This window comes from Lynx canadensis, chromosome C2 (genome assembly GCF_007474595.2).
Source record: "Lynx canadensis isolate LIC74 chromosome C2, mLynCan4.pri.v2, whole genome shotgun sequence".
Lineage (NCBI taxonomy): Eukaryota > Metazoa > Chordata > Mammalia > Carnivora > Felidae > Lynx > Lynx canadensis.
In genome coordinates, this window is record NC_044311.2 from 29,378,519 (window position 1) to 29,406,258 (window position 27,740).

General features: G+C 48.4%; 2 protein-coding genes across 3 annotated transcripts in view; both read left to right on the top strand.

Moving 5' to 3' along the window:
• TMEM108 (transmembrane protein 108) overlaps positions 1 to 18,244 on the top strand; it is a 364,746-nt gene extending 346,502 nt beyond the window's left edge. For both annotated transcript variants that reach the window (XM_030330246.2, XM_030330248.1), the window contains exons 4-6: positions 1,623 to 3,050; positions 11,857 to 12,011; positions 16,503 to 18,244. In XM_030330246.2, the coding sequence (XP_030186106.1) occupies positions 1,623 to 3,050; positions 11,857 to 12,011; positions 16,503 to 16,625 (1,706 nt within the window). In that variant the 3' untranslated portion in view covers positions 16,626 to 18,244. The remainder of the gene's footprint in view (positions 1 to 1,622; positions 3,051 to 11,856; positions 12,012 to 16,502) is intronic.
• Positions 18,245 to 20,695: 2,451 nt separating this feature from the next.
• Positions 20,696 to 27,740, top strand: part of BFSP2 (beaded filament structural protein 2) — a 69,388-nt gene continuing 62,343 nt past the window's right edge. The window contains 3 exon segments of the mRNA XM_030329488.1: positions 20,696 to 20,924; positions 20,927 to 20,973; positions 20,975 to 21,187. Of these exon segments, the coding sequence (XP_030185348.1) occupies positions 20,696 to 20,924; positions 20,927 to 20,973; positions 20,975 to 21,187 (489 nt within the window).

Here is a 27,740-nt window from a genome sequence, read left to right on the forward strand (position 1 = left end):
CTACAGTCCGTTCAATCTGCAGTCCCTTGGCCTCCTTCCACCTACTAATTTAGAAGTGCAGAGTACGGGGAGCAGGTCCACGCTCAGACTCTTCCCCACTCCACATAAGTCAGAGGTGGCCTCAGTGGTGATCCCGGGCCTCCTTTCAAAGGAATGCCAGGAGATGATCTCCCCTTCTGTTTCTGAAAGCTCACCAGGGCCCCTGTCTTCCCATCAGCAGCTTTGCTGACTGTCCCACACATGCAGAAATCACTGCCCGGGCCCCTGCTTTGGCCATTTGTCTTGCTTGAATCTGGTGGGGGAGGGCAGCTCCCAGAGAGTTACCAGATAGTGACAGATCTCTACCATTGTCTGGGTGGCCAGCAGAGCTGAAGGAAGGGCATGAGAGTGACCAGGAGGGGTTTCATAAGTACAAGGAGGAGTTCACAGGTCAGAATCAGACCTTAGAAGTCTGTCAGGCCACACCTCAGCAGTGGAGACCAGTTCTTCTCAGCCCATGTATTCTATTGGGGTGACCAGTCTTCCAGTTTATAATCTGAACAGATCCTATGTCTCACATTTATATGTGGTGTGTTATTTGTAAAATGTGGCACATGCTATTATGATTCATAAAATCCACATACATTTAGAAGTATTTTTAAATTTATAGGTTTTTGTCCTTGTGCATTTTCTCAATGAGCCAAAAGCATACACGCTGATCATCATGCAAAACTCATGATTTTCTTTTAATGCTCAAAAGGCGTCCTCCTACTCAAAAGGCTGGGCATCACAAGTGATTTTCCACAGAGAGTTCAGCCACATGAACACCACAGGAAAAGCAGTTAACATTAATGAGAACCACAAAACCAGCTGGTGTTCACAGTGTGCATCTCTTTTAGGCTCTGTGCTAAGTGCTGTATGGGCACCAGATCTGGTCACCCTCTGGACCCTTGTCCCCCTCTGCCTGTTGCTCTTCTATGGCACTGAGATGTCGCTGCCTTGCTTTAGGATTGTTTGTGGATTTCTTTGAGCTCACCCAGAGCCAGAGACTGCCCTGTTCATTTTTTGTCCTCTAGGGTCAAGGAGAGGTCTGGAGACCCTCCCTACTTGCCTGGTGAGTGGGTCTGAAGAAAGAGAGCATTTCTGACCATTTCTGCCTTTGTCTAGTCCATAAATGGAAGATTCAGAAAGGGCATGAGAGTTGGTCAGCTCTGCTTATGTAAGCATTCCACATAGAGCTGCCAGCTTCCCTTTGATCAACCTGGCCTTGACCACCCTCTGGCTGCAGAGGGGTAGCAGACACTCAGAGGCCACAAGCCTTCTTCCTACACCCAGCCCAGCCTGTTCTCAGAAGCTGCTTTTGGGTGGAGGGCTGATGGCGTTTCACAGGCACTCAGCAAAGGATGGTCCTGACCAGCTTAGCTGCCTCTCCCCAACAGTGCTGGGTAGCACCTACCTAATAGACCTGCCCAACTTCACATGATCTTGTATCTGATGAGGGTCAGGATGGCAGTGTGGACCTCCGGAATGCTCCCAACATTTCCTTTGAGTTCCCAGAGCTTTACAGGTTCATGGGTAAGGAAGGTCCAGACTCTGAGCTATTCCCCAGGCATTTCACCTCTTCTCTCTGTCTTCCTCTCAAGGCTTCCTCCTGATCTTGGCACTGACCGAAGCACTGGTATTTGCCACCCAGGAACCATCTCCCAGAGAATCTCTTCAGGTCCTCCCCTCAGGCACCACCCCAGGCACCATGGTGACAGAATCCCTCAGCTCTACCAGACACTCATCCATGGCAACTGCACCCACTTCTGTGATGACACTGACCCCCTATCCTGATGGACCTTCCTCACAGGCTGCAGCTCCCATGGCAATGACAGCACCCCATCCAGATGGACACCCTCCTACAAACACCATCTCCACCATTATGGCGACAGCAACCACCCCACATTCTGAAGGCCCACTGCCCACAGGGCCCCTTCCTACTGCCATGGCAACCACATCCTCCCCCTCAGAGGGCCGCCCCCAGGGAGAAGCTGCACCCACCATCCTGCTGACAAAGCCAACAGGAGCCAGCAGCCGTCCCACCACAGCACCCACCCGGGCTACCACGCGCAGGCCTCCCAGGCCCCCAGGCTCTTCCCGAAAGGGGGCCGGCAGTTCATCACGCTCTGTCCTGCCTGCACCCAGTGGCCACTCTGGGAGGAAGGAAGGCCAGCGGGGACGAAATCAGAGCTCCACACATCTGGGGCAGAAGCGGCCCCTAGGGAAGATCTTTCAGATCTACAAAGGCAACTTTACAGGGTCTGTAGAAACTGACCCCTCCACCCTCACCCCCAGGAACCCACTCTGGGGTTCTTCTTCCTCACCACAGCCCCAGACAGTGACCACAACCATGGCGCCCAGCAGGACCTCGTGGGCACCACCCACCAACCCCCTTGTGCCTGCAGAGGACAAGCCAGGCCTTAGCAGAGCAGACCAGGGGGGTGGTTCCACTTTCACCAGCCAAGGAGGGGAGCCGGACACCACAGTAGCCTCAGGTGCCCCTGCCAGCCCACAACCTGCCCCAGTGCCTTCTCAGCGCCCCCGCGGTGACCCACAGGATGGCCCCAGCCACAGTGACTCCTGGCTTACTGTCACCCCTGGCACCGACAGACCTCCATCTACCAGCTCTGGGGTCTTCACAGCCACCGCGGGGCCCACCCAGGCTGCCTTCAATGCCAGTGTCTCAGCCCCTTCCAAGGGGATTCCTCAGGGAACATCCTCAACCTCGCAGGCCCCAGCCCACCCCACCGGGGGCTCAGAAAGCACTGTTTTCCAAGCCAAGGAGGAGGCTACAGCCACCCCCACCATGACCAACAGGGTGCCCAGTCCTCTCTCCACAGTGGTGTCCACGGCCACAGGAAACTTCCTCAACCGCCTGGTTCCTGCTGGGACCTGGAAGCCTGGAACAGCAGGGAATATCTCCCATGTGGCTGAAGGGGACAAACCCCAGCACAGAGCCACCATCTGCCTGAGCAAGATGGACATCGCCTGGGTGATCCTGGCCATCAGTGTGCCCATCTCCTCCTGCTGTAAGTGCCTCACCCACTCCCTACTCCTCCCTCTCTCCCTCCTCTCCCTCTACCACATCAACTTGTCGGTCCCCAGAGTTCCTTTGCCCTAGAGCTGGACAGTCCCCGCCAAGTAGGCTGCAAAACTTCCCAGAGTTACAGGAAACCAGGTGGCAGGACAAGAATCATGGGTTATCTCTACCCCTAGTCCTCTGCTCTGCCAGGCTATGGCTCAGATGCTCACTGATCATAAAGACAAAGCTCCCAAGAGTTGGGAAGAACCTTCCAAGTAGTCCAGTCTGACCGCATTTTTTAGAAAGGAACACCAAGCTAGAGAGGTCCCATGGCTCACTCAGGAGCCCAAAGTTAAGCGAGAGACAGGCCTGGGAAGGGACTGTCTTCCCACCCAGTGCTCTTGTCATGACAGCACCCTGCCACACTCACCCTGGAGGGCAGCCTGCTAATGGCTATAGTGACATGGCACCAAGACACCGTAGGTGAATGTTGGCACTTCTAAACGTACAACCTCCAAGTAGCAAAACCTTCACTTTCCTCTCCCACTTCACATCCATCTTTCTGCCTGCCTTTTCTCCCATCCTTCATCTCTTCTCCTCCTACTCTCTCTGTCTTTCTCCAAAAAAGAAGAAATGAAGCTTTGATCTTGCAGGGATTTCTATCAGCCTTGGCAAAAGCAGTTCCTATAGCTAAATTGAGCCTTGAGAGTTACATGTAAATTTAGCTCTTCTCTCTCTCTTCCCTGGTTTTATTTGTTCATGGATGGTGTGAGCTAGATAACGATGTAGATCCCATCATTGCTTCCACTGGTACTGGTGGAGAAGGGCTCTCCCCAGGCCACCAGCACCTCCTTGCTGCTCCCTGTCATTACTTTAATGAGAATTCAGGAGACCTTCTCCCTGATGTCTCCATACAGAACCTAACATAATCACTCAGAACCTTAGGGCTTCCTTTTATGTCTCTGCCATGTATTTGATCCTAGATTCTTAGAGTTTCTCTGATAACATCACAGGAATCCTCACTGATCTTAGCTTCAGCTCACCCATAACAGTTATCATCTGGCCTCCTTCTGAACCCTTCTAGGGGTGAGAAACCCCCTGTGCTCCTCATTCATTGGACATCCCATTCTCCTATGACCCCCTCAGGTTGTTACCCAACTCTCTTGGGAGCCTGACATTTGCCTCTTTGTAATTTCCACTCTGTGGTCCTAAGCCATGTCCTCTGAAACCACACAAAACCAGTCCATCTACCAATCCCTAAAACATTTGAAATGGCACTCAAGGGCAGCCTTTCTTTTCCCAAGTTGCTCATTACTATTCATTCAAGTCTCTTTGTAGGGCCAAATTGCCCTGGCACTTCCCCCTTGTCTGACACTCTGGATGGCCACCAGTTTATCCCTGCTCTCCTAGAAGGAAGCACAGCATTTCACATGCCCAGCCATGGCAGAGGAGAGCAGATGGTCACTCCTTTGTTCTGGACATTTCGGTCACATTCAGGAAGCCAACACTGGCATCGACTCTGTTGGTGGTACCGTCACATCACACCATGGGCTCATCCTGATCTCAAGAGGAATGAAACCCCAGAAACTTTCCACAGAGGAGGCTTTTAAGCCAGCTCTCCTAGCCTTTCCTCAACCCATGGGTCATTTGAACATTAGTACAGGGGGTGTGTGCCTTTAACATGAACATTTCTGCTTGGCATTGTACCAATAAGATCTTTTAAAATCTAGATTCTGGATTCTTTCCAGAAGCCACCTCTCCCAGCTTTTTGTTTCCTTCTAGTTGATAAGCAAAGCAAACTTTCCATGTCAAAAGTGGGCGGCCTATTTCTGCTCAAGGACCCAATTCAGGAAAAGTGAAAATGTTTGCAGATTGCATATTTCATTCTTTCATTAAATGGCTTTATTGTCTTTCATGGAAATACAAATGAATTCTTAAAACTGATTGCCCACTTCTGAAACAGAAGAATGATAATGAGAAAATGTAGCACTGTTAGCCAATAAATTATTAATAATGGTCATATTTGAGAAGTAACCACATTAGAAACAGCTTTCTAATTTTCTATTCTCTACATGTCTCTAGAGGCTTTAGTTTACGAAGTGAGTTCCCATTATTTTTAATAATTCCATCCTTGGGGCACCTGGGTGGCTCAGTTGATTAAGTGTCCAGCTTTAGCTCAGGTCATGATCTCATGGTTTATAGGTTCAAGCCCCACATTGGGCTCTCTGCTGTCAGTGCAGAGCCCTCTTCACATCCTCTGTCTTCCTCCCTCTCTGCTCTTCCTGTGCACTCTCTCTCTCTCTCTCTCTCTCTGTCTCAAAAATAAATGGCCATTTAAAAAAAATCATTCCCTCCTTAAAACAGACTAGCCAGAGGGATTAAAACAAAAACAAAAACATAAACATGCTATGCAAGGAACACACTTTACAGGGAGGGAATAAGTCACCAGGTGAAGTGACTTTTCCAGGGTCCCAGCTCACATAAGTCAGCCCAAATCCGGTGGTAGAATCTGTTTGATTCAACACAATATTTCCCAAGTGCCCGTTGTGTGCCAAGCACTATGCCAAGCGTTAGGGAATTGATATATGTGATGTGGCTCCCTTCCCCAGCTCCCAGAGCCCTCTCCCCACCTGGGCCTTTCTCTTTGCCTGGTTTGGACAGCACAGAGTAGATCCAGCCTGCACCCCACAGGCCACACCCACCTGTGTTTTATAGTTCTGAAAAGACTTCTACAGCCCTTTTTACATGTGTGAGTTTGAAATTAGATCAGATCTTACTGCAAAGCCAGAAAACCCATGGGCTCCCTAAACCATGCATAATAATGTCAACTAAGGTAGTAGCAAATACATAGCCTGGAACTGCACCCAGAGAATGCTTCGGCAGTCTGAAAAGAGCCTTCAGGTGCTGGGACCGAACATACCACTTCGTAAAGGAAGATATGAGTCTTTGTTCAAAGTGGACTCTTGCAGCCTCTTGGAACCAGACTCCACTTCTTTAGCATCTGTCTTGCATTTCCATCGTCCACATGGGAGGGTCCCCTAACCTCTCACTCCTAAGGTCCCTGCCTTAGCCCTGGCTGCCTCCACATAGGGCTCCCTGCCCTTAGTCGTGGCCCCAACTCCTGTGGGTCCTCTGGGGCCCTGTGAAGGCCCTGATGCAAAGGACATCAAGATAGAATATTTGTCCAGCTGCAGAATACCATGCTCTTTCAGAGCACAGATGAACAAATATCCCAGCTGTTTTCATAGCCTAATCCCACTCCAGTCATTAGACAAGCAGACCTCTTCCAGTGGCTGCATTTATCCGAAAGTTCACTCTGCTGCCCTCAAAGATGGGTCTTTGCCAGTTTGCCAGATATTTCAGGCAGTCTAGGTTGGTAACAAAGTGCGTGCCTAGATTTCCTCACACCTGGCTTTTCAGACCAGGCCCTGGTCTTGTTCCTGCTTTTCTCCATCCACCAGAAGCCAGACTTCAGGTGGCCAGGGTTGCTAGGCAGGTGGGTGAATCCTCTACTTCTGTTGGAAGCAGGGGGTGATCATAGCAAATCTCAGGCCTGTGCAAGAAGGGATGTCATCAATTACACCAGCCCTTACAAATTGAAAGCTCCACCCAATGGCTGGAAGGCTAGATATGCCACAGCTGAGAAATGCTTTGTCTCCTGAGACATGACAGAGACAGCCACACAGGGTTTCAGATGTGCTGAGAACCGAAACTGATTGGATCCAGGCCACAATTGACTGGGGCAGGGAGCCATGTGGCTCTTGAGTTGGTCTCTGCTGCCACCATCAGGAATCAAAGAGCCCACTAACTCCTGCCGGAACCCTCTGGGCCTGGCACTGAATTGATCCTCCCGCACTGCCATCAGTGCTCTGGGTTTTCATCAGGAGGTCAGTTTTGTGACTCTGCCAGGCTCCCTGGCGTCTCTTGCACATGACGCATCTGTTCTCGAGAATGTCTTCACTCCGCTTCCCTGAAAAAGATGAAAGCCTTTCTGGAGGGTGAGAACAGAAAACAGGCCAGCGGCAGATGTTTTTCATACCAATCTAAGTTGAGCCTGGCTGGAACCGGGAAGCAACTCTCTCTGACCCCGGATATGTGAGGGTCCATGTGCACCTCACCCCAGAGCATTCTGGCTTCTTGCAGACATGCAGTTAATGGCACTGGAGTATCAGTGCAGCGTTCAGCAAGATAATATATCCTGTGGTCATGCAGTTCTTGGCTATGTTCATTGTTCTGTGAATGTTAGTCCAATCTGAATGTGTGTATATGTGTGTATTTAGTTATGTATGTGTATGTATGTGTGTATAAAATATATGTGTGGGTGTATGTGTGTATATACACACATACACACACACATACATATATATATGTGTGTGTGTGTTTTTTATAGGCCCAAAATAACTTTGTAGTTACTACATAAGAAGACACGGGTCAGAGTTACTCCTTCCATGAGAAGAATAGAATAAATTGGAATGAGAAGGAAGTGTGTCCAGGAGGTTTGTCTCCTTGGGGCTTATGAGCTAACTGAAGCCAGGGTGGTGGGGAGCAGCCTCAGGGCCAGGGGATGTCACTTCAGCTGGACCAGAGTGTCATACCTATGTTCTCACAGCTCATCTCTGCTTCCCAGTCAGCACCTCCTGCTGGGGGCCTTCTAGTCCCACACACCAGGATGGGGAGCCAGACAGCCCCTAAACCTGCTTTCCTGAGGCCCATAGCCTCGTTTTGAGCCTGGCCTCCTTCCCAAACTCCCAAAGGTGGGAGACAATGGTCCACAGTCTGGCCCCTCAGGCCGGCACCACTGGACCAATCCTTCCCTCCAGGGTGTCAGGCTTCTCCTCTATAAGATGAAGTGCCCAAACTGAAATATGTCACACCTCCCTGTCCTCTAACTTTCTAACACTTTTTTAAAACTGTTCATTTATTTATTTTATGTGAGAGATCGAGAGAGAGCGAGCAGAGGAGGGGTAAAGAGAGAGCGGGAGAGAGAGAATTCCAAGCAGGCTCCATGCTGCCAGCCCGGAGCCCAACGTGGAGCTCGATCCCAAGAACAAACAGCAAAATCATGGCTTGAGCTGAAATCAAGAGTCAGACACTCAACCAACTGAGCCACCCAGGTGCCCCTGTTCTGCTGCATAAATCATTGGAGAAGAAGGCTGGTGTGACAGAAAAGCTTGGCTCATGGACTCAAACATACCTGGATGTCATGCCAGCTCTCCTGCCGGCCACCTGTGGGGCTTGGACAAGTTATTTAACTGTCAGTCCAATGTTTTCTCACCTATAAAAATAGGACTAACATCCTCTGTGTCAGTTCAGGACCTTCAAGAGGCAGATGCCAGCATGGGCTTGTGTTTGCCCAGAGTTGTGTCCTTTACCAAGTGCTTCCACATGCCTCAGATGTGTTCCCAGCCATGTTCAGGGTGATCTCACACAACAAGCATCACTCTGAGGGTCACAGAGACCCAGGTCAGGTTCCATTAATTACCTGAGTGATCAAGATCAATTTTGTTAACTTCCATGAGCTTCAGTTGCCACTTGTGCAAAGGGGAAGAGTAACAGTACCTTTCTCAGAGAGCTATTTTGAGGGTTAAATCAGACTATAAAGTGCCTAGGTCAGCCCTGGGCATGTATTAGAGACTCCATAAATCTGAACTGTACTTTTCTTTCTTAGATGAAAGGTCAGGCCAGCAAAACAATGAAAGTTCTAAACCACAGGTGGTGCCTTGGCCTTGAGCCACTCAACAGTCATGCAGCCCGGTATTTCTTTCTACATCTCTCTTGTGGAGGGTACTGGAAGAACAAGAAGAAAACTGTCATTAATTAAGCACCCACTGTGCATCCGGCAGTTTGCTCAGCATTTTGCATTCATGATCTCTAGCTCTCATTACAGCCCTGTGAGTCCATAGCAGTCAGTATGAGGAAGTGACTTACCTAGTGTAACATGCAGCAGTCAGACTTCAACCCAGGTCTTGTGGACTCCAAGCCCACGCTCTTTCTATGTCAGGCCAGCTTCTATTATATAAATGAAATGGCACTTGAGAAGCACTGGGAACTCCTGGAGAGAAACAGTCAGGCCTAGAGCACTAACAACATTTGAGGAGAGAAAGCTAGGAACTGAGCCCCCTTTCCAATCCCCAGGCCATCCTGCAAGCAGGCCAGCCCTTCCCATCGAGACAGGGTCCTGGTCCCACATTCTAAACAGGCCCTGGCTCTGGAGCCAGGGGCAGTGTGGGCTTGAGGGAGCACTGGACTAGGAGTCAGAGGACCTGGACTCTGCACCCTGTGCCAGCCCAGGTTAGCAGCATGAGTTCACTGCAGCCTAACCCTCTCTTTCTGGCTTCTGTTTCACCAGTTCGAATCCCCCCCTCAGGCCACTTAACCATCCCAGTTCCAGGAGCAGGGTAGAAAGGTAGTGACAATGAATAATAAAGATGCCAGAAAAAGGGACACAGGACCTAGGGTCTTGCCCCAGCCCTGCCACTCGCAGACCTGTGACCTGTGGCAAGTCAGCTGGATGCTTTGGACCACAGTCTTCTCATCTGTAAAATAAGGAGAGTCCCTAAATTAGCAGATTTTCAGGCTGAGTTCTGCAGCTCCCCTTCCTCACCCCCATTCATCCTCCAACCACCCCCATCTTTGGAAGGAAGGGAAAGAAGAAAGGAGAACTTGAATTTGGAAATTTTTCAAAATTTAAAAAAGTCTATACCAGCCAATCTAAAATTCCTTTTAGCTCAAACATTCAGAAGTCTCCTTTATATCTTTAAAACTTTTTTAAGGGGACATGGAAGAATAATGAGCAAATTAGAGAAGTCTTTCTCATCAAAGTAGATTGGACCAATAGAAACTTGCCCAACCTCAGTCTTGTCTGGAGGCCTTTTCAGGTTGAGATAAGAGAGTTACAGAATTCCTACATCATCCTGCAGGGGCCTACAGGGTGGGCCCTGTGGTCTTAGCCTGTGTGGGTGCCAGCTTTTTCAGGTACCCCACACCCTGGCAAGTACAGGCGCCCTGATGCTGGCTAACCCTCAGGCTGCTGCGAACAGAGCTGGCACTCTGCTGCCCCCTGGTGGTCATTGCTATCTTGGTGCCGGCCTCTGGAATGCTCAGCCTGGGGTCCCCTCTCTGGAGCACACATGGTTGGCACCTCCAGGATGTTAAGTGCAGCCCTGCCCATCCGTGGCCTGGAGTTTCAGCCACTGCACAGGCTGTGGTGATGATGAGTCTGGGCAAGGGATGCCCAGTCTTCATTTACTGGCTTCTCCCCAAGAGGGTTACTGTCACCCTTGTCAAAACATCACCCGTTGCACTGTGTGAGCCTGGACAGGCCACCTTACCTCCCCAACTTCAAAAGCCTTCCCCGTTGGCATGCCGAAAGCCCTCTGTTCACACCTGATTCATAAGCAAAATCCAAACATACTCCTTCCTCCCTGGGGCCCTGCAAATCTCAAAGATTGGACAGATGGGGTCACACATCAAGCTGCATAGAGCCCCAATCAGGCCCATCTGTGCAGTGTGGACTTCTGCGCATCAGTCTTTGTGAGGCAGAATCATGAATGGTTAAGAGCACAGACTATGGAGTCCAGATGTCTGGGTTTGCTCTTGGGCAAGTCGCTTCACTTTTCTGAGTCTCGGTTTTCCTGCCTGCAAAATGGGAACCCTAAAAGTACTTCATGGAGTGAAGTGGAAGATTAAATTAATTAATATTTCTAAAGTGCTAGGAAACCTTCCTGGCACATAAACACTATATAACTGTTAGAAGCTTTTTTTTTTTTTTTTTTTTTTTTTTTTTTTTAAGAGGAGGAGGAGGAGGTTGGTGATAGTGGAGGTGATGGTTATGGTGCCGGAGCAGCTGTTTTATCAGGGTCCAAGACCTCTGCTCAGTAATACTATTCTAAGTCTCTACCATCAAGCGCTCCTGTGGTATTCAAGGGCTCATTTTGTAAAGTTCACCAAGTCCTGTTCCTCTTTCTGCCATACTCCTACTCTGGCTGAGAATTCTCCTCACCAGTCCAGCAGTACAACTGAGAGCACACAGCCATTCTCTAAGCCTTTCCACCAAATGAGCAAGGCCTTTTCTTGGAGCAAACTCGAGGAGTGGCAGTGCAGCACCCACAGATATCTGAAATTATATCCAGGCCTCTTGCCTGTGAGCCCTATGGATGCAGCCACTGGACATGACCCTGGCTTCATCTCCTACCTCACTCCCCTACACTCCAGCCAGGCTACTCTTTTCACTCACATCAAGTGTGTCCCCACCTCGGTCCCTTTGCACATGCTGTTCTCTCTACCTGGGGCATACTGCCCCATTCTGCTCTTGTCTAGCTCCTTCTCCATATTCTGTTCTCAGCTTTAAGGTCACCTCAGGAAAGCTTTACATGATGACCCTAAAACATTCTCTCCCCAAACCCTGTCCATTGTCTTTCTCACTTCACCCTGTTTTATTTTCTTTCTTCAGTTACTGCTATCTGAATTTATCTTATTTATTCATTTTGTTTCTTATAAATCGTGTGACCCTGCCCCTCATCCCGAGTATCCCTCCTCACACACACTAGGAGGGATGTTTATGATGCAGGGCGGCCTTGTGTTTTGTTTTTTTTTTTTTTTCATTCCCTCTCTCCCAGAACCTGGCCCACAGTAGGCATTCAGCGTGTGTAGATAACTGTTGAACGAACAAGCAAACAAATTGACTGATGGAGTAAGTGGTTGCATGTATGGCCATCACAGCCCCACCTGGAGACTGGCGCCTGTCACTCAGCACTGCTGGCTCCATGCTTGTTGTCTCCCTCCCCTGTCTCTAACTTGGACTCTCTCCACAGCCGTCTTGCTGACAGTGTGCTGCCTGAGGAGGAAGAAAAAGACGGCCAACCCAGAGAACAATCTGAGCTACTGGAACAATGCCATCACCATGGACTACTTCAACAAGCATGCTGTGGAGTTACCAAGGGAGATCCAGTCCCTTGAAACCTCTGAGGTAATGAGCCCCAAACCAAGGGGTGCCCCTGAAAGGTCTGGCTCCAGCACAGGGAAAAGCCCAGGCTCCAAAGTAAGCTATGGAGCCTCTGCTTGCTTCTCAGTGTCTTGCTCCTTGAAGGGTGGTCTCTGGACCAGGAGACTGCAGGCCCCACCCAGTCCTACTGGGTCAATCTGTATTTTAGCAAGAATTCCCAGGTGCCTTCTACATATGTTAAAGTTTGGGAAGCACTGTTCTTGGGACCTCTAGTTTCTGGGAACGGTTCGATAAGTATTCACTGAGGACCCAGCTTGTGGCTGGCAGTCCCTGGGGACTGTCAAGATGAGAGCTTGCTCTCAGGGGGCCCAGTTTCCAAGATGTGGTTGAGGTATGATGAGCCCCACACATCATTCCAAAGCAAACAAACTAGGGGAGATACAAGGAGAGTTGCAGAGGTATAGAAACCTAGGAGAAGAAGGCCTTCACAGTGGGGTTTCGGAAGGATAAATGGATTTTGACAGGTTTCCCAGCAAAGTAAGTAGCCTGAGTAAAGGTGAGGATGTGGACTGGACACAGCATATCATGGGGGAAAAGAATACACTGGGTCAAGAAGTGTTTGCCCAGACACCTGTCTGGCCAATGAGAGAGCCAGGCTTTGAGGTGTTCCTTCTACCCTCACACAGGTGGGGCAGAGGACAGGACACATCAGGAAAGGTACATGGATTGGGCATGGGCTTGAATGGGCTTGAATGGAGTTCATACTTTAGTCTTGGGCAGTGGAGGGTCATTGAAAGTTTTGAGCTTTGTGTGGCCTAGTTTTAGAAAGATTGTGCCAGTGGTCTGATGAAGGCACTGTATACGTGAGTAGTGAGTGAATAGGAAGGAAAGGAAGGGTGGTTTAATGGATGGATGAATGGGTGGGATGACCGGAAGAAAGACTCAAAATAAGTAGGCCAGCTGGGACCAATCAAGGTCCAGGAGAAAGATGGCAGACATCTGAGTAAAAGCAGGGAGAGCCAAGAAGAGTTCTTCTGGAGACACAGTGCCCTCTTCCCCTGCAGATCCATCCCCCACAGCAGCCAGAGTGGGCTTTTACAAACATAAATGTGATCACATCGCTCATGTACTCAGAGCCCTTCAGTAGCTTCCTGGTGCTCTCAAGTTAAAGTTCAGAGTCATCTACAGGGCCTGGGAGGTTGGCCCGGCCCTGGCCCGACTCTCCAGCCTCACGTCACTCCACTCTCCCTCTCATTTGCTAAGCTCTAGCCACACCAGATTTCATTTCTTTATGGCACCAAGTTACATTCTGTTCTAGGGCTGTGCATGACTCTCCCCTCTGCTGGAATGTTGTCTGTCCCTCCCCAGCACCCCCTCATCTTCACCTCAATAACTTCTCCCTATCACTCAGGCCTGTCATCTGTCTCTGCTGCCTGAGGGCAGGAGCCCTGTTTGTTCTTCTCACCACTCTATCCCTAGCACCTAGAACAGTGCCCAGCACTTGCTAGGTGCTGGGTAAATGTTTATCACATGAATGAACCACAAGTTTTGTTCATTATTGATCCATCACCCAGCCCAAAGCCTAACACACAGTGGACGCTCAATAAAAAATTTTAACTGAAGGACAGAGGGACAGGCTTCATGAAAGCAGTGACCTTTAGTATGGTCAGTGCAGCAAAAGTGGTAGCTACAGTCATTGTGGTGAACATTTCATCATGCAGACAATTGTCAGATCACTATGTTGTACACCTAAAGCTAAAATAATACTGAATGTCAACTAAACTTCAATAAAAAATAAAAATTTATTTTAAAGATTTTCTGAAAACTATTATAATGAGCGAAAAATGGCTAAGTTAGCAGAGGGGCTGGCCACACTTTGAATGTGGGCTGTGAATCCCTGAACTCTAAATTTCTCATATTCCTGGGGTGCCTCGGTGACTCAGTTAAGTGTCCGATTCTTGATTTCGGCTCAAGTCATGATCTCACGGTTCATGAGATCGAGCGCCATGTCAGGCTGTGCTGAAGGCACAGAGCCTGCTTGGGATTTTCTCTCTCTCCCCCCTCTCCACCCCTCCCCTGCTCACTCGCTCTCTCTCAAAATGAATAAATAAATGTTAAAAAACGTTTAAGTAGGGGCGCCTGGGTGGCTCAGTCAGTTGAGCGCCGACTTCGGCTCAGGTCACGATCTCGCGGTCCGTGAGTTCGAGCCCTGCATCGGGCCCCTGTGCTGACAGCTCAGAGCCCGGAGCCTGTTTCGGATTCTGTGTCTCCCTCTCTCTGACCCTCCCCCGTTCATGCTCTGTCTCTCTCTGTCTCAAAAATAAATAAACGTTAAAAAAAAATTAAAAAAAAAAAGTTTAAGTAAATAAATTTCTCATAGTATCTTTGCAAACTGATAAATGAAAACCAAAGCCAAAGGGCCGTGCCTGTGAGCTTACTGTAGAAAGGGCCCTGCCTGTGCAGCGTCCCAGTTAGTCATTCCAGCCAGGGCACCTGGGCTGCCATCAGACACAAGCCAGAGGCTCTAGTAGAGGCTGCCTCCAGCAGTCACCCTCCCAGGGTCAGGAGGTTGCAGCAGAACCAACAGCAAAAAGGTCAGTTTGGCTTCAGCACGGGCTTTATGGCTGTTTCCCTCCCAGCAGGCCTCCTGCCCTCATCCTGCTTTACTTAGCTCATTGTTAGTTAGTTCCCACTCTCTGGGCACACCCAGGCACTGTGGACCACCCCGAGAGCGGCCTTGCCATCACAGGGCATGTGCCCCACACTCCACAGCCGGGGCAGCCCTTACCGCCCGCCCTGTAGGCTGCCAGCGCCAGTGGCTGCCAAGTGCTTTGCCTAAGCAAGTTTCTCTGGTGCCCTGCTCCCCTTCTGGGTTGATGAAAGAGCAAAGCACAAATCTAGGCTATACAGGCAAAACTGTGATGCCCAAAAAGTGCCTGGAAATTTTTCCATGCTTTTTTTCCCCTTCCTCTTCCTTCCCTTCCTCCTCTTCTTTTTTTTTTTTTCTTCTTTCTTGTCTGTTATTTCTTAAGTAACTTTCTTTTTATGCTGCAAAAAGTGTCCACATGGTTCACCCATGGTGAACACTTGCTTTGTAAGAACTATAAAGGGGGAGCCTAGGTGGCTCAGTTGGTTGAGCCGCCAGCTTCGGCTCAGGTCGTGATCTCACAGTTCATGAGTTCGAGTCCTGCATCAGGCTCACTGCTGTCAGCACAGAGCCCACTTTGTATCTTCTATCCCCCTCTCTTTCTGCCCCTCCCCTGCTCACACTCGCTCTCTCCAAAATAAACATTAAAAAACAAAACAAAACTATAAAACGACACACCAGATCTCATCCTCCAAAATTCCCCTCCACAGCTCCACCCAAAGCCCAATGAAGAATGGGAATGGTAGTCCCCTCAGTGACATGCTGCCTTGTGTTCCTTACTTCGAGGGCTGACTCTGTGTCTGCCTCTGAGATGGGCACTCAACCAATTCCAGACATTGATGGAAATTCTCGTCTTCTGGAAAGTCATTTTACCGACAAATGGCCTTTCTTTCTTTCTCTCCTTATTATCCATAAGGCAATATGTACTCCTCAAAAATTATACATGTTTTGCTTAAAAATAAACTTAAGAGAATTAATTATGTCTTCTTCAAGTGGAGACATCTAAGCAAGTCTGGCTTAAGCCAGCTCTGCCTCAGCATATTACTGAGTCTTTGCCCTGATGTAGCCTGCAGGTTCTGAGACTTCAGTGTTTGAGAATTAGGACAAGCTGTGACTTTTTTCCCCCCTAAATTATACCTGGGCCTGAATCTGAGTATAGACATTTAGTGGCCCACAAATGCTTGCAGCCTTTATTGGATGAGGCCAAATCTATTCAGATGACCTAATCAGTGAATTACCTCTTTGTAGGCTTTTCCATTTCTGGGGCTGTGGAGACAGACTGTATTTTTCACTTAACCACCCATTGTCACACAGAGATTCAGGTCCTTTCACCTCAGAACCATCTAGTACTACAAGAAATGAGGCTATAATTCTAAGCAGGTTTTGAGAGGACTCAGGATGGGGAGGAGTGAGCCCTTGAAGGCCCTGCCGGGTGGGTGGTAGGAGAGGAAGGAGGTGGGCAAGCGTAGGGTGTGAAGGTGGAGGGAAGAAAGGCAGCCACATCTCCCAAAGATCTGTGAGAAAGAGGCAGGAGGGAGAGTGTGGGTTTGCCCACTAGAGCACCGAGATACGCTGAATGTCACTCATGGCGGGCCCTCTCGGACTTTTACAAGGAGAGCAACACCATCTCTGGCAGCCTGAGCTGGGAGTGATTCAGGAAGCAGGAAATCTTGTTCAGAAGCTGCTGCAAAAATATGAAAGAAGAGCAGAGAGGGCTCTGCGCCTCCACACTGGCAGTGAAGATGATGAAAGGTGTTTACCAAAGCAATCCCATGTGGAAACAAATGTCCTCGTGTGTGTATTTCTTTATGAATGGCCACTGCCTAAACCCTCTGAGATCATCCCATGTCCTGCCTCTCTCCTCCCAGGACCAGCTCTCAGAGCCCCGCTCCCCAGCCAACGGCGACTACAGAGACACTGGGATGGTCCTTGTTAACCCCTTCTGCCAGGAAACACTATTTGTGGGAAATGATCAAGTGTCGGAGATCTAACAGCAGCAACCCTTGCTTTGCCGTTCCCTACCATTCGTCTCTAAATTATAAATATACAAATATATATTATAAATATAACCTTTGTGTAACCCTGACTTAATGAGAAACATTTTCAGCTTTTTCTCCCCCTAAGAATTGTCAACATCTTTTTTACAAGTGTGGTTTAAAAAAAAAAAAAACTTTACAGAACGATCCGTGGCTTTATAAAATAAAGGTATTTCTAAGCAAAGCAGTTGCATTGATTGCTTCTCTTAATAACTGTCCTTGAGCACTTGGGGTCCCAGCAGCCCCAGGCAGGTGAGGGAAGAGACAGACCTGTAGAGGTGCGATTTTAAATTGGTCAAGAGTACGGCCCTTTGCGTGCTCCTTAAAGTTCTGGTTCCTCTTGATTCAGTGGGATTCCCTTCCCTCCCCCTCTGTGTACACACCAGTGAAGGCAAGTGGGCCACCGGGGGAGAAGCAGTAGACTCGTGTACAGAGCAGGAAGGGGGAGCACCTCGCCACCCCAGCAGATAAACGTCCTGCACCTGCACAGTGGCACCATTGGCTGTCGAGCGTAATTCCAACTGAGTTAAGGACCGCTGGCAGGAACATGCAGCCCTCAGGAGCCTGTGGAGGACATCGTGGGCGTCCCGTCAAGGCCACATCCCCCTAACATCCCACGACAGGGAGTTTCCACTGTGCTAACAACAGGACTGCCTTGCCCTGGTGGAAAATAAGCCCCCCCCCCCCCTTAAGCACATTCCTGCATCCCCTCCAACACCCACATCTGCTTTAAAACTCGTGCCTTTCTCTAGAGATGGTTTAGATGTGGATCCTAGCCCCGGAGCTTTGGTATGCTTGCTCTCCTTCAAGGATCAAATGTTTATTGGGGTTCAGCTTTGTTTTCTCAAAAGGCATCGCACTGTGCCCCTGAGGAACATGTTAAGAGGCCTTGAATTATGGGGCTGTAATTTTCTAAGCCCTCCTGTGATCTTAAACAAGATTGCTAAAGTGGATCACTTGGGAGAAGACATCCTGATATCCCTCCCTGGCGTTGCAGACCTGCCTGTGGGTCAGCAGACAGGCTTGCCGTCCGGCTCGCGTTCTCCAGTCTCCCCTCCACTGCTCCCCTCGCCTGTCCACGCTCAGGAGGGCTCAGACCCACAGAGACGCAACAGAGGCTTCCACAGATGACTGCTTCTCACCTTTTCCCTAATAGAGAGTGGTTGGGAGAGAAGATAACTGCTTTGACTCTTTCTCTACAAGAAAATTAGTTTGATAGTATATTTTCAATATAGATGTTCTTATAGTCAGATTGGGAATTGAACTTGAATGTTGATTCGTATGTTCGTGTTGTTGCTGTGGTCTTTTTATCACACCTTTTTCCTTTCTTCCTACATTTCTTTTTTTTTTTTTTAAAGATGGCCTTCAAAAATGTGTGTTCTCAATGTTGTATGAACCTACTTAACATGAGTTTGGTGGATGTGTCTCTTTAAAGACTCTTCAACCCACAAGGAAGCAGGTTAAATGTTGCTCTGAGATTCATTTCCCAGTGTGCTGCTGTATGACCTTTTAACCTTCTATTTCTGTTAACGATTGCATTTAATATAGCAATGTGTGTGCGTATATATAGAAAGAAATCTGTTTGTAAAGTAAAATTATATATAATATATGTAATCAAAGATACATATGTTATATATACATATGTGGATGTATGACTTATTTTTCCTTATCCACAGAATTCAACTACCATGTATATATAAATAAACTTATTTTACTAGCCAGAGGATTAAGTTGCTAATACATTTTGCATTCTTTTCATTTTAAAATAACTTGTAAGTCTTCCTTAAGTCCCGACACTGCCTAATGTCCATCTGTATTTTTATCTATTTTAACAATAAGTTGGGTTTTTATGAGTAATGAGCTATTGGCAGTTTGTCATTTGGTAATACAATCCTTTAGAACAGTTTGTGACTTCTCCAAAAGTCCTCTTTCTTTAGGTCTTTGGAAACTCTGGTGTCAATTAAGGTACATCCCTTCTTCCCCTCTCCCTCCACAGGGCTGGGGGTTTTACTGTACGTATCAGAGAAAGGTCAGAGAAAGCTGGGGTTAACCTGTCCACTGAGAGTTACCATTCTGTAGGAAATAACAGTGCCTAAACATGACACCTGTGCAAACAGCTTCATCAGTAGTTTGAACCCTTCATTTAGCCTTGGATGATACACCCTGAAATTCCTGCAGCCCCTCAAGACCCAGGCAGCACCCCCTGTGCTAGGAGGATATTATTATAAGAGTCTGGCGGGTGCGGTGGGGCCTATAGGGTGCCTCAGAGGTGGTGTTTGCACCAAGAATGCCACGTCTAAATAAGGACACTGCCACCTTTTACTTGATCAAGTTGGTTCCTTAATCTGTTAATCATATACCAACATTGATATTTATACAGTATCTTCTGTGTCAACTCAGACAAAGTAGAAAGGGGAAAAACAGTTATGGTGTCCTAATCAGCAAGGAAGAGCACATAGAATATCCCAGTAGGTAACTGTAGTTTTGAACTCTGCTTGTGTGACTTTGGATAGTACCCTGTTCTCTAGGTGGTAGGAGACAGAGGGCGTCCTACATAAGTCACTGGACTAGGGGTCGGATGAGATTTTCTTGTCCTAGCTCTGTTATTTTCTGGAGAGGGGACCTTGGAAAAGTCATTGCAGCTTTCAGGATCTTCATCACATAAGGAGTTAATAACTGATCATTTGACATGTGATCATACTTCTGGAATTGTACAGTGCACAGCCCACATAGCAGTACATGTCAACCCTGTACCTACCTTCCAAGGTTAAATTGAGAATTCAATGAAACAAAGTATGGAAATTATGTACAGCACTAGGATAGATTCAGTACTTACTAGAAATTGGCTTCCTTCCCCTTCTCTCACTTGAGGTACGTCCCCGTGGTGCAGGATTTGGGATAAATATCCAGCTCTGGGTTTTGGCTACTTTGGTTCTCTACTGTAAACTTACGTGCAGTGGAGTTTATTTAGGTCCATTTTGTTATCTCAGGATAACAAAGAGGATCTTTTCTAGATCTGGGAAAGTAATTGAGGTGTGACCATAACAACAGGCCTTACTGGATGCTGACAGCAGGAATTAAAACCCAGGGGGTGTCATCAAAACCTAACTTGAAGCACCCACCCTTAAAGAGCTTACTGGAAAACCTTCTCTTTGTTTTGATTTACTAGTTTTCTGGCAAATGGAGAAACAGAGGTGTAGGGAACAGCTACAGCATAAAAGGTGCCCAACATGTGTGGGACCTGAATTCCCAGGATCCCTTGCACTACTGCATTAGGGAGAGCTCAGGCCAGTGCATGGAAAGCAAGATCCAGAAAGGTGAAGCAACGTGGCCATGGTCAGGCAGCTGATAAACAGCAGTGTTGGGGGAAGAAAAATGCCACAGAAGGACATGAAGCTGCTACCAAGATTGAAGGAGGGGAAGGGAGGCAACAGGTTTGGTTTGGTTCTCTTCAGTTCATGGGGCTGCCTCCCACTGTGGCTGGTTCACATCCATTTCCATCCTCTATTACCTGTGTGGACGTGCATGCACATTCACACATTTACATACACAACACATGTAAGGATGTAGAAAGCTCTGAAATCGGCCCTGGAACACCTGGATTCAGTCCTGGGTCACTACACTTGTGATCCGAGGCCTTTGGGTCTCAGTTTACTCACCTGTGAAATGGGCTGCTTGATGCCTGCCTTGCTCTCTCTTAGGTAGTAAAGTACACAAATCCAGATGAGCCACCCCCACAGTCCGCACTGATCTAGCACCCCCATCACCAGCAGAAAAATCTGGGAGGTCAGGCACATGACCTTGCAGAGAATGCATGAGTGCCTTTCTGCACGCAGCCCTGGGCAGGGCCTGTTTCCCTTTCAGCTCGGTGAATGGTGGAAGCTCATGGAAAACAGCAGACAAAGCAGCCCTGGGGATACGGGAGCTTCCAGAGAGGCCCACAACTGAGCCACAGGGACACTGGGGCTGGAAACCAAAAGTCACTGGGCTCTGTAAGCCCACTAGGCACAGCAGAGGCAGAAGGGATGACGAGCAGCAGGCGAGTGGTGGTGGACATGCCCACCGGTACCAGCTCCAGCTTGCCCCTCCAGAGGCACAGGGCGTCCTTTGGGGGAACATGGTCATCATCCTCCCTGGATAGCCCCCCAGCCTCCAGGACCAATGCCATGGGTGGTCTCGTCCGAGGACCCAGAGTCTATGTAGGGATGGTGCCCAGTGGGTACACAGGTGGCCTGGGCACCCGCGTGACACGCCGGGCCTGGGCATCAGCAGTGTTTTCCTGCAGGGCCTGCGGAGCTCAGGTCCTGGCCACAGCACCAGCTCCAGGCCTGGAGAGGAACCTCGGTGCCGTTGAGGACCTGGGGGGTTGCCTGGTGGAATACATGGCCAAGGTTCATGCCCTCGAGAACGTCAGCCAGGAGCTGGAGGCACAACTGCGCGTGCACCTGGAGAGCAAGGCCACGCGCTCCGAAAGTTGGGGTGCCCTCAGGGCTTCCTGGGCCAGCAGCTGCCAACAGGTGAGTACGTGGGCTATGCCCAAGGGCTTTGTGTAGGGCCAAGAGAGGATGCTCACAGCTGCCTGGGGGGTCATCATCAGAGAGCAAGGATGCTGGGGCAGGGGCAGGGGAGTGAATGGTCTCAGGCCAAAGAAACTGACCATAGCCTCTTATTCTTTCATGCTCGGAAATACTGATGGCAATGATAACAATGACAGTCGCCATTTACTGAGGTAGACTAAGGGCCAGGTCCATAGGAGTCCCTGTACATGCACTGTCTCCTGTGTTCAAAGCAGTGCTAGGCAGGAACTTATTCACTGACTGCATTTTTCAGATGAGAAAACTGAGCCACAAAGAAATTAAGTAATTTGTCCAGATCATGCAGCCCATAGGGAAGCTGAGCTTTGAGCCCAAATTGTTCCAGTTCCAAAGCTTGCATTCATCCCATTAGCCTAGGCTGACTCTATACCCTTTGTATTAAGCAAGAGTTTTTACAGACATCATCAAATGGAACACCATCGAATGGATATGGCATTAAAAACAATGGATAAGTGGGGGTGTGTTCCTGTATTCATCGACTACAGCACTGTCCAATAGAAATAGGAGCCTCAGGGTAATTAAAAAGTTTCCATTACCCACAGTAAAAAAAAAAAGTAAAAAAGAAACAGGTAAAGTTAATATTAGCATATCTTATTTAACTCAGTATATTTTAAATGTTATTTCAACATGTAGTCAATATTTAAAATATTAATGAAATAATTTACACTGAAATAGAACTTTCTGCCGTGATTGAAATGTCCTATACCCACACTGTCCAGTCTGGTAGCCACTAGCCACATATGGCTATTGAGCACGTGAAATGTGGCTAATAAGGTAAGGAATTGAATTTTTATTTTTATGTTTATTTTATTTTATTTTATTTAAATGTAAATATGGGCTCCTGGGTGGCTCAGTCAGTTGAGCATCTGACTCTTGACTTCAGCTCAGGTTGTGATCCCAGGGTTATGAGATCAAGCCCCAGGTCAGGCTCAGCGCTGAGTGTGGAGCCTGCTTAAGATTCTCTCTCTCTCTCTCTCTCTCTCTCTCTCCCTCTGCCCTGCCCTGTGTGTGCTCTTTCTTTCTATATAAATTAATAATAATAATAATAATAATAATAGATTTAAATAGCCACATGTGGCCAGTGGCTATCTCATGGGACAGGGCAGGACACAGAGGTTTCATCATTCCCCCTTGCTTGGTCAGGATGTGCTCTCCAGGCTGATTGCTGCAGAATGCTGAGCTCATCTGTCACGTCTGGCCTGCGGCCTATGGTTCCACCACTGGGACTCCAGCCAGCATTGCATATCTCATCAGGTCTCTGTGGGTGGCTCTTTCTTGTCCCTTCCCTCCCCGACCTCCACCCAACAAAGGCTGGCCTTAGGATCCCTCTGAGCTAGATCATCCTCCAACTCAGCTAGGAACTGCCCTTGTATACCCTGGGGCCCAGCACGCAGTCCCCGGAGAGGAGGTCACAAGCCTCCATTTGTGTGTGACTGGGTGATGCAGAGCAGGAACACTGAGAGGCTCCCCATTCCCTGCCTGCCTCCCGTTTCATCCCAGGATGCTTCTCCTTCATGGGCTCATAGGCAATCAGTGGCCGGCTGTCAGCTCAGTATGTGTGATGTGCAATACTGTCCTCTTGGCTTTCCTCTGGAGCCGTTGTCCTGCTTGCATCGATCTGGGCTGTGAGAGAAAGCCAACTTAAGAGCAGCTTGGGGCTTAAAGCTGTCAAATCTAAGACAGCCATCCCTCCCAGATCCTCCCTGGCAGCCCTGAGTCCAAATATTTTTGTCCTATAAACCACCAGGCTGTCCCCAGATATTCCAATATTTCAGCATGTGCAGGACAATTTCTCACATTCAGATGCCACACAGGCTTTTCATGAGAAGTCAGGCATCCTGATTTCTAAGTCAGAAAGTATGGTCACAAAACATAGTCCATATTCAGCTGTAGCTAGCTACAGGAGATTGGGCAACTTACTCAACTTCTCTATGCATCATTGGCCTTATCCGTAAAACGGGTCTAATGCTGTGGCTATTACAGTGAATCCATAGATATGTAAGTTGCATGGTTCCTGCCTGCAGGTAGACTACAGGTCAGAAAGCTACACCATGACAGCAGCACAGCCACAGGGCTGCCAAAGCAAAGGCTGGATGCCAAGACATTCAGCCCTGACACTGGTGGTCATTCTCCTCTTAAATGACCATAACTGGGGCACCTGGGTGGCTCAGTTGGTTGAGAGACTGACTTCGGCTCAGGTCATGATCTCATGGTTTGTGAGTTCGAGCCCCGCGTCGGGCTCTGTGCTGACAGCTCAGAGCCTGGAGCCTGCTTCAGATTCTGTGTCTCCCTCTCTCTCTGCCCCTCCCCCACTCACACTCTGTCTCTCTCTGTCTCAGAAATAAATAAACATTAAATGACCATAAGTGAGATCCTTCATATGACTACAGAGTTCTCTTTTCCTTCCTTTTTTTAAAGCATGAACTTGAAGATACAGTTAGACCAACCTGTAAAATGAAGTTATTTCTGTATCACACAGCCCAGCCTTCCAGCCATATTAAGCTCTGTTCCTCCACAAAGAACCAAAGAAAATTCTACATATGCACATTAATTTTCCTTTGTTGCAGTTACAAAGCTGACCCACGCTTTCTACCCCTCCAGGCTTCAACATAAAGCTTTAAGATGGCTTTGCTGATGCCTGCTCTCCTTCCTGGTGTTCTCTACCAGTCGCCAGCATCCTCTTTTGGACATATGGGATCTGACTGTATTATGTCCCTGCCCAGCACCTTTCTGGACTCCTCATCACTGTCAGGACACAATCCATGACTCTGGGCTCAGTCCCCAAAGCCCTCATGAAGCCACATCTCTGTCCCAGCCCACCACCCACCTAAGAGACCCTGAACACAACTGCGTGTCCTCAGCCTGCTCCTTTGTGATGCTCCCCCTGTTCCTTCTGTGATCTCATGACAGCCTCTACACACATCCACGGTGGTAGTTAGTTACCATGTTGTCCTGTGGTCCCTTGCCTGGCCGTGCCCTCGCACTCTTGGCCACTTAGGAAGAACCAGCTCTCCCCACCAGTGGAAAGACTGGAAAGAGCTTAAACTAGTTCAGCTTACAGTGAGCTTACATTTGGATGTGGGCTCTGCCACCTGCTCACTGGGTGCCTTTGGGTCAGTTACTTAACTTCTCTCAACTTGTCTCCTCAGTTGCCATTTGGGGATTACTTTATCTACTGAGGAGAACTGTTAAGGGGGTTAACTGAATGTTACGGACCCAGTAAAATTAGTGACTGACAGCTTAGAGAGACTGCTTTACTCACAGCATTGCAGCTACCTGGAGCCATGTACAGGATTGATGCTCAACCGTGAGTGGGGCCCCGCTTCAAATCCTGGTTCTGCCACTTACGTGGACCAGCCATTCCTTTGCTCTATGTCCCCCTTTCACTATCTATAAAATGAATGAGCACTTCCCAGGGTCCCTGTGTGCATGACATGAAATAAGATGCAAAAAGGTGCATTGGGAACTGTGAAGTACAGTACGCAGGCAGCAGGCCATCCTGAGTCAGAACACTCTACCCCAGTACCCTGGCAGCCGAGCCTCAGACCAAGGGACTCGCCTCTGGAGGCCATGGCCCCCCTTCAGGGCCTTAGCTGGATCCTTTCTTCCTTTCTCCACCCCAAGAGTCCTTTTCACCCAACAGCCATGCGATGATAGCTCCTTCCCAAGCCCTATCTGTCCTCAAACGGCAGGCCCAACTTCTGGCTACTCAGAAACCCAACTTCTGGCTAATCAGAGACAAAGCCTTTCCCACTGGGGAATGGGGGCCCCCACTGCCTTCCAGGGTGCTTTGTCATGGAGCCTTGGACCCACCAACCAGCCAGTTCCCATAGAAATGCAAGAGGGGCCCACCCCAACCAGGGCCCCTAACCTCTTCCAGGCCTAGAGAACAGACTACCAGAAATTCATTTATTCAGAAAGTGCTGCCTTCCCCCTCACACAGGCTTCAGAGGCAGCCATGCCATGCTAAGAGTGTCTGGGCTCCGAGAATCCAAAGCTCTCAGCTGCTCAGTCCTGCGATCCTGGGAACTCCAGGCCCCCACCCGCCACCAACTCCAGTTAGGGCCCTCAGTCACAGGCTCAGGGAGGGGCGGGTTGCTTCCTGGGTGTGGCACAGAACCAGGAATGGCAGCACCACACTGCATCTAGAAGGCAGCTAGAGGGGAAGGGCGAGCCTCTTGTCTACCCTTGACCCAGGCACCTGCAGGGCCACACTGAAGTTCAATCCTCTTAGCGTTGCCTATCCTCCATGGGTCAGAGTGGCCGGTCTGTGGGAAAGGCAGATGCCAGGCAGGGAAGGAAGGCTAACCAAGCAGTTGGTATACCACACAGTGCCACAAATAGTGGGGCAGGGCCCCCGGGGGGCCTAGAAGAGTTTGCATTTGCCCCCTTGAGTACCCTTGTGTCTGAGGATGTGCAAGATTAACTAGCAAAAATTACCATGACAAGACAAGAGAAAAACCACAGAGTTTTATATTTTGCCACCATATTTATTTATTTTATATTTTACCACCTTTCAAAGCACTTTACCCCCTACCTTGGAACAAGGAGATCCATGTTTTTCTTTTGCACGAGGACCCACAAATCCCATAGCCAATCCTGCTAGGGTTAATGTATACAAAGTCCCTTTTCACTTCCAAACCTCTCTCTCCCCACTCCTCAGTTATATTAGAAACTCAGCCACTTCTGCTAAGCAGTAAAACAGACAGTAAACTCTCAGGTGATGGCCCCAGAGGCCAAAGAGGGCACAGTCCCTGCCCATTGCTCGGGCAGAAACTGACTCTTTTCCTCTCCTGCTTTGCCGAGTGCTCCCGACTTCTCTTGCCAAGTGAATGGTGCTCATAATAAGTTCTGGCAGCAATGTCAGACCCTTTCATCTTCAAATAGGCCAAACACAAGCTTGGAATTAGGCAGCCTCCCTGTCTCAGAGCTGCAGAGAAAAGGAGACTGGGACAGAAGAGATGCAGCCATGGAGGCAGAGTCTCAGAGCACAGGGAGCAAACCAAGGCCAAGGCCAGAGAGATGCTGCCTGGGAAAGAAAGGGAACGTGGAGGCTTCGGTTCCATGAAATTATTGGTCTCCGTGGGAGAAAACAGCAGCTTACACCTCACACAGCAAAGGTTGTTAGCTGGAAGAAAGGGGAAATCAAAATCATTAAAAAGCAAGAGAATTAGAATTTAAAATGAACCTGATTTGAATATTTCCTGCCTTTCACAGTTCCTCTTTCTGTCCTTGCAAAGAGAGACCCATACTCTGGGGATCTGCCTATTTTGGGGAAACTGCTGGAAACCTTAGCCAAGCCAGGGTGAGGCCAGTTTCCTCTCCCCACACGAACCTGTGGTCCTAACAGGGTTTTTTGTTTTATTTTAAAAGAAAAAGAAACAAGAACTAACCCCCCAGCCCCAGCCCCCCAGTGCCCCTGAATAAGAAGGCCATAAGATCATTGTTCATGATTCACAACCTGGTGTCCCTGAAAGGGGGAGGGAGAAAGAACCCTGAGCTATTTTAGTATCTGCAACACCCTGCATAAATTTACCCAAGATAAACCACCCCATCTCTTCTGAGTACTGTACATATACTTTGGTCAGAGGAGGCCAGTAAGTTAACTACTTTGTTAGCCAAGTTATAAAGGACACTAAAGTATCATTAGAAATGTTACTTTATGGAGAAAAAAAATGTATTTAGGAGAATTTCTCTCAGGGAGAGTGACATATAGAGAGGAAGAAATCTTTGGAGGGAGCAGAGGCAGGGAAGGAGGCATGAGGCTTCCCCCAAGGGTCTTGGTCCAGTAATATAGGCAGTCACCAAACTGCTTTCTAAGAAGGGTAGTTTCTGATTTCCTGGGGGTTCTAGCTTTGCTAAATAGAGGATATCTGTGCAGAAGCAAAATTCTGCTATAGAATACAGGGGGGAGAAGGAGTCCTATCATTGGAGGCTCATTGTCAAATCTCGTAACATCTCTTAAAATGCGCCGGCCATGTTGAAGGGTAGAGGACTGGGCTGTCCCAGTGACAAAAAATAGGGGATGGGCTACAAAGACTGACAGCAAATTCTTCACTGATCTTGCTACATCTTGATTTCTCACCTGAATAATAAGGATGATTGGAGACTTTCTTGACATGATAAAATAGCTAAGAAAGAAATACAAGAGGACTTCCTATAGAAATTAAGAACAAGATAAGGATGCCCACTATCTTTACTGTTATGGAACACTGGTAGAGGTCACAGTTAATGCCACACAAGAGAAAGCAATTGGAGGTATAAGGATTGGAAAGAAAGAAGGAAAATGCTGGTCTTTCTGGAAAGCCCAAAAGGATCCACATGAAAACTGTACAATAGAAAATAAGTTAATTTAGGAAAGTAGCAGGTTATACACATTAAAGGTATATGCTAAATATATATATACGCACACATAGACATATGTTTATTTCACATATAAATGGCTGCCATCTCATTTATGATAGCAAAAGTTAAA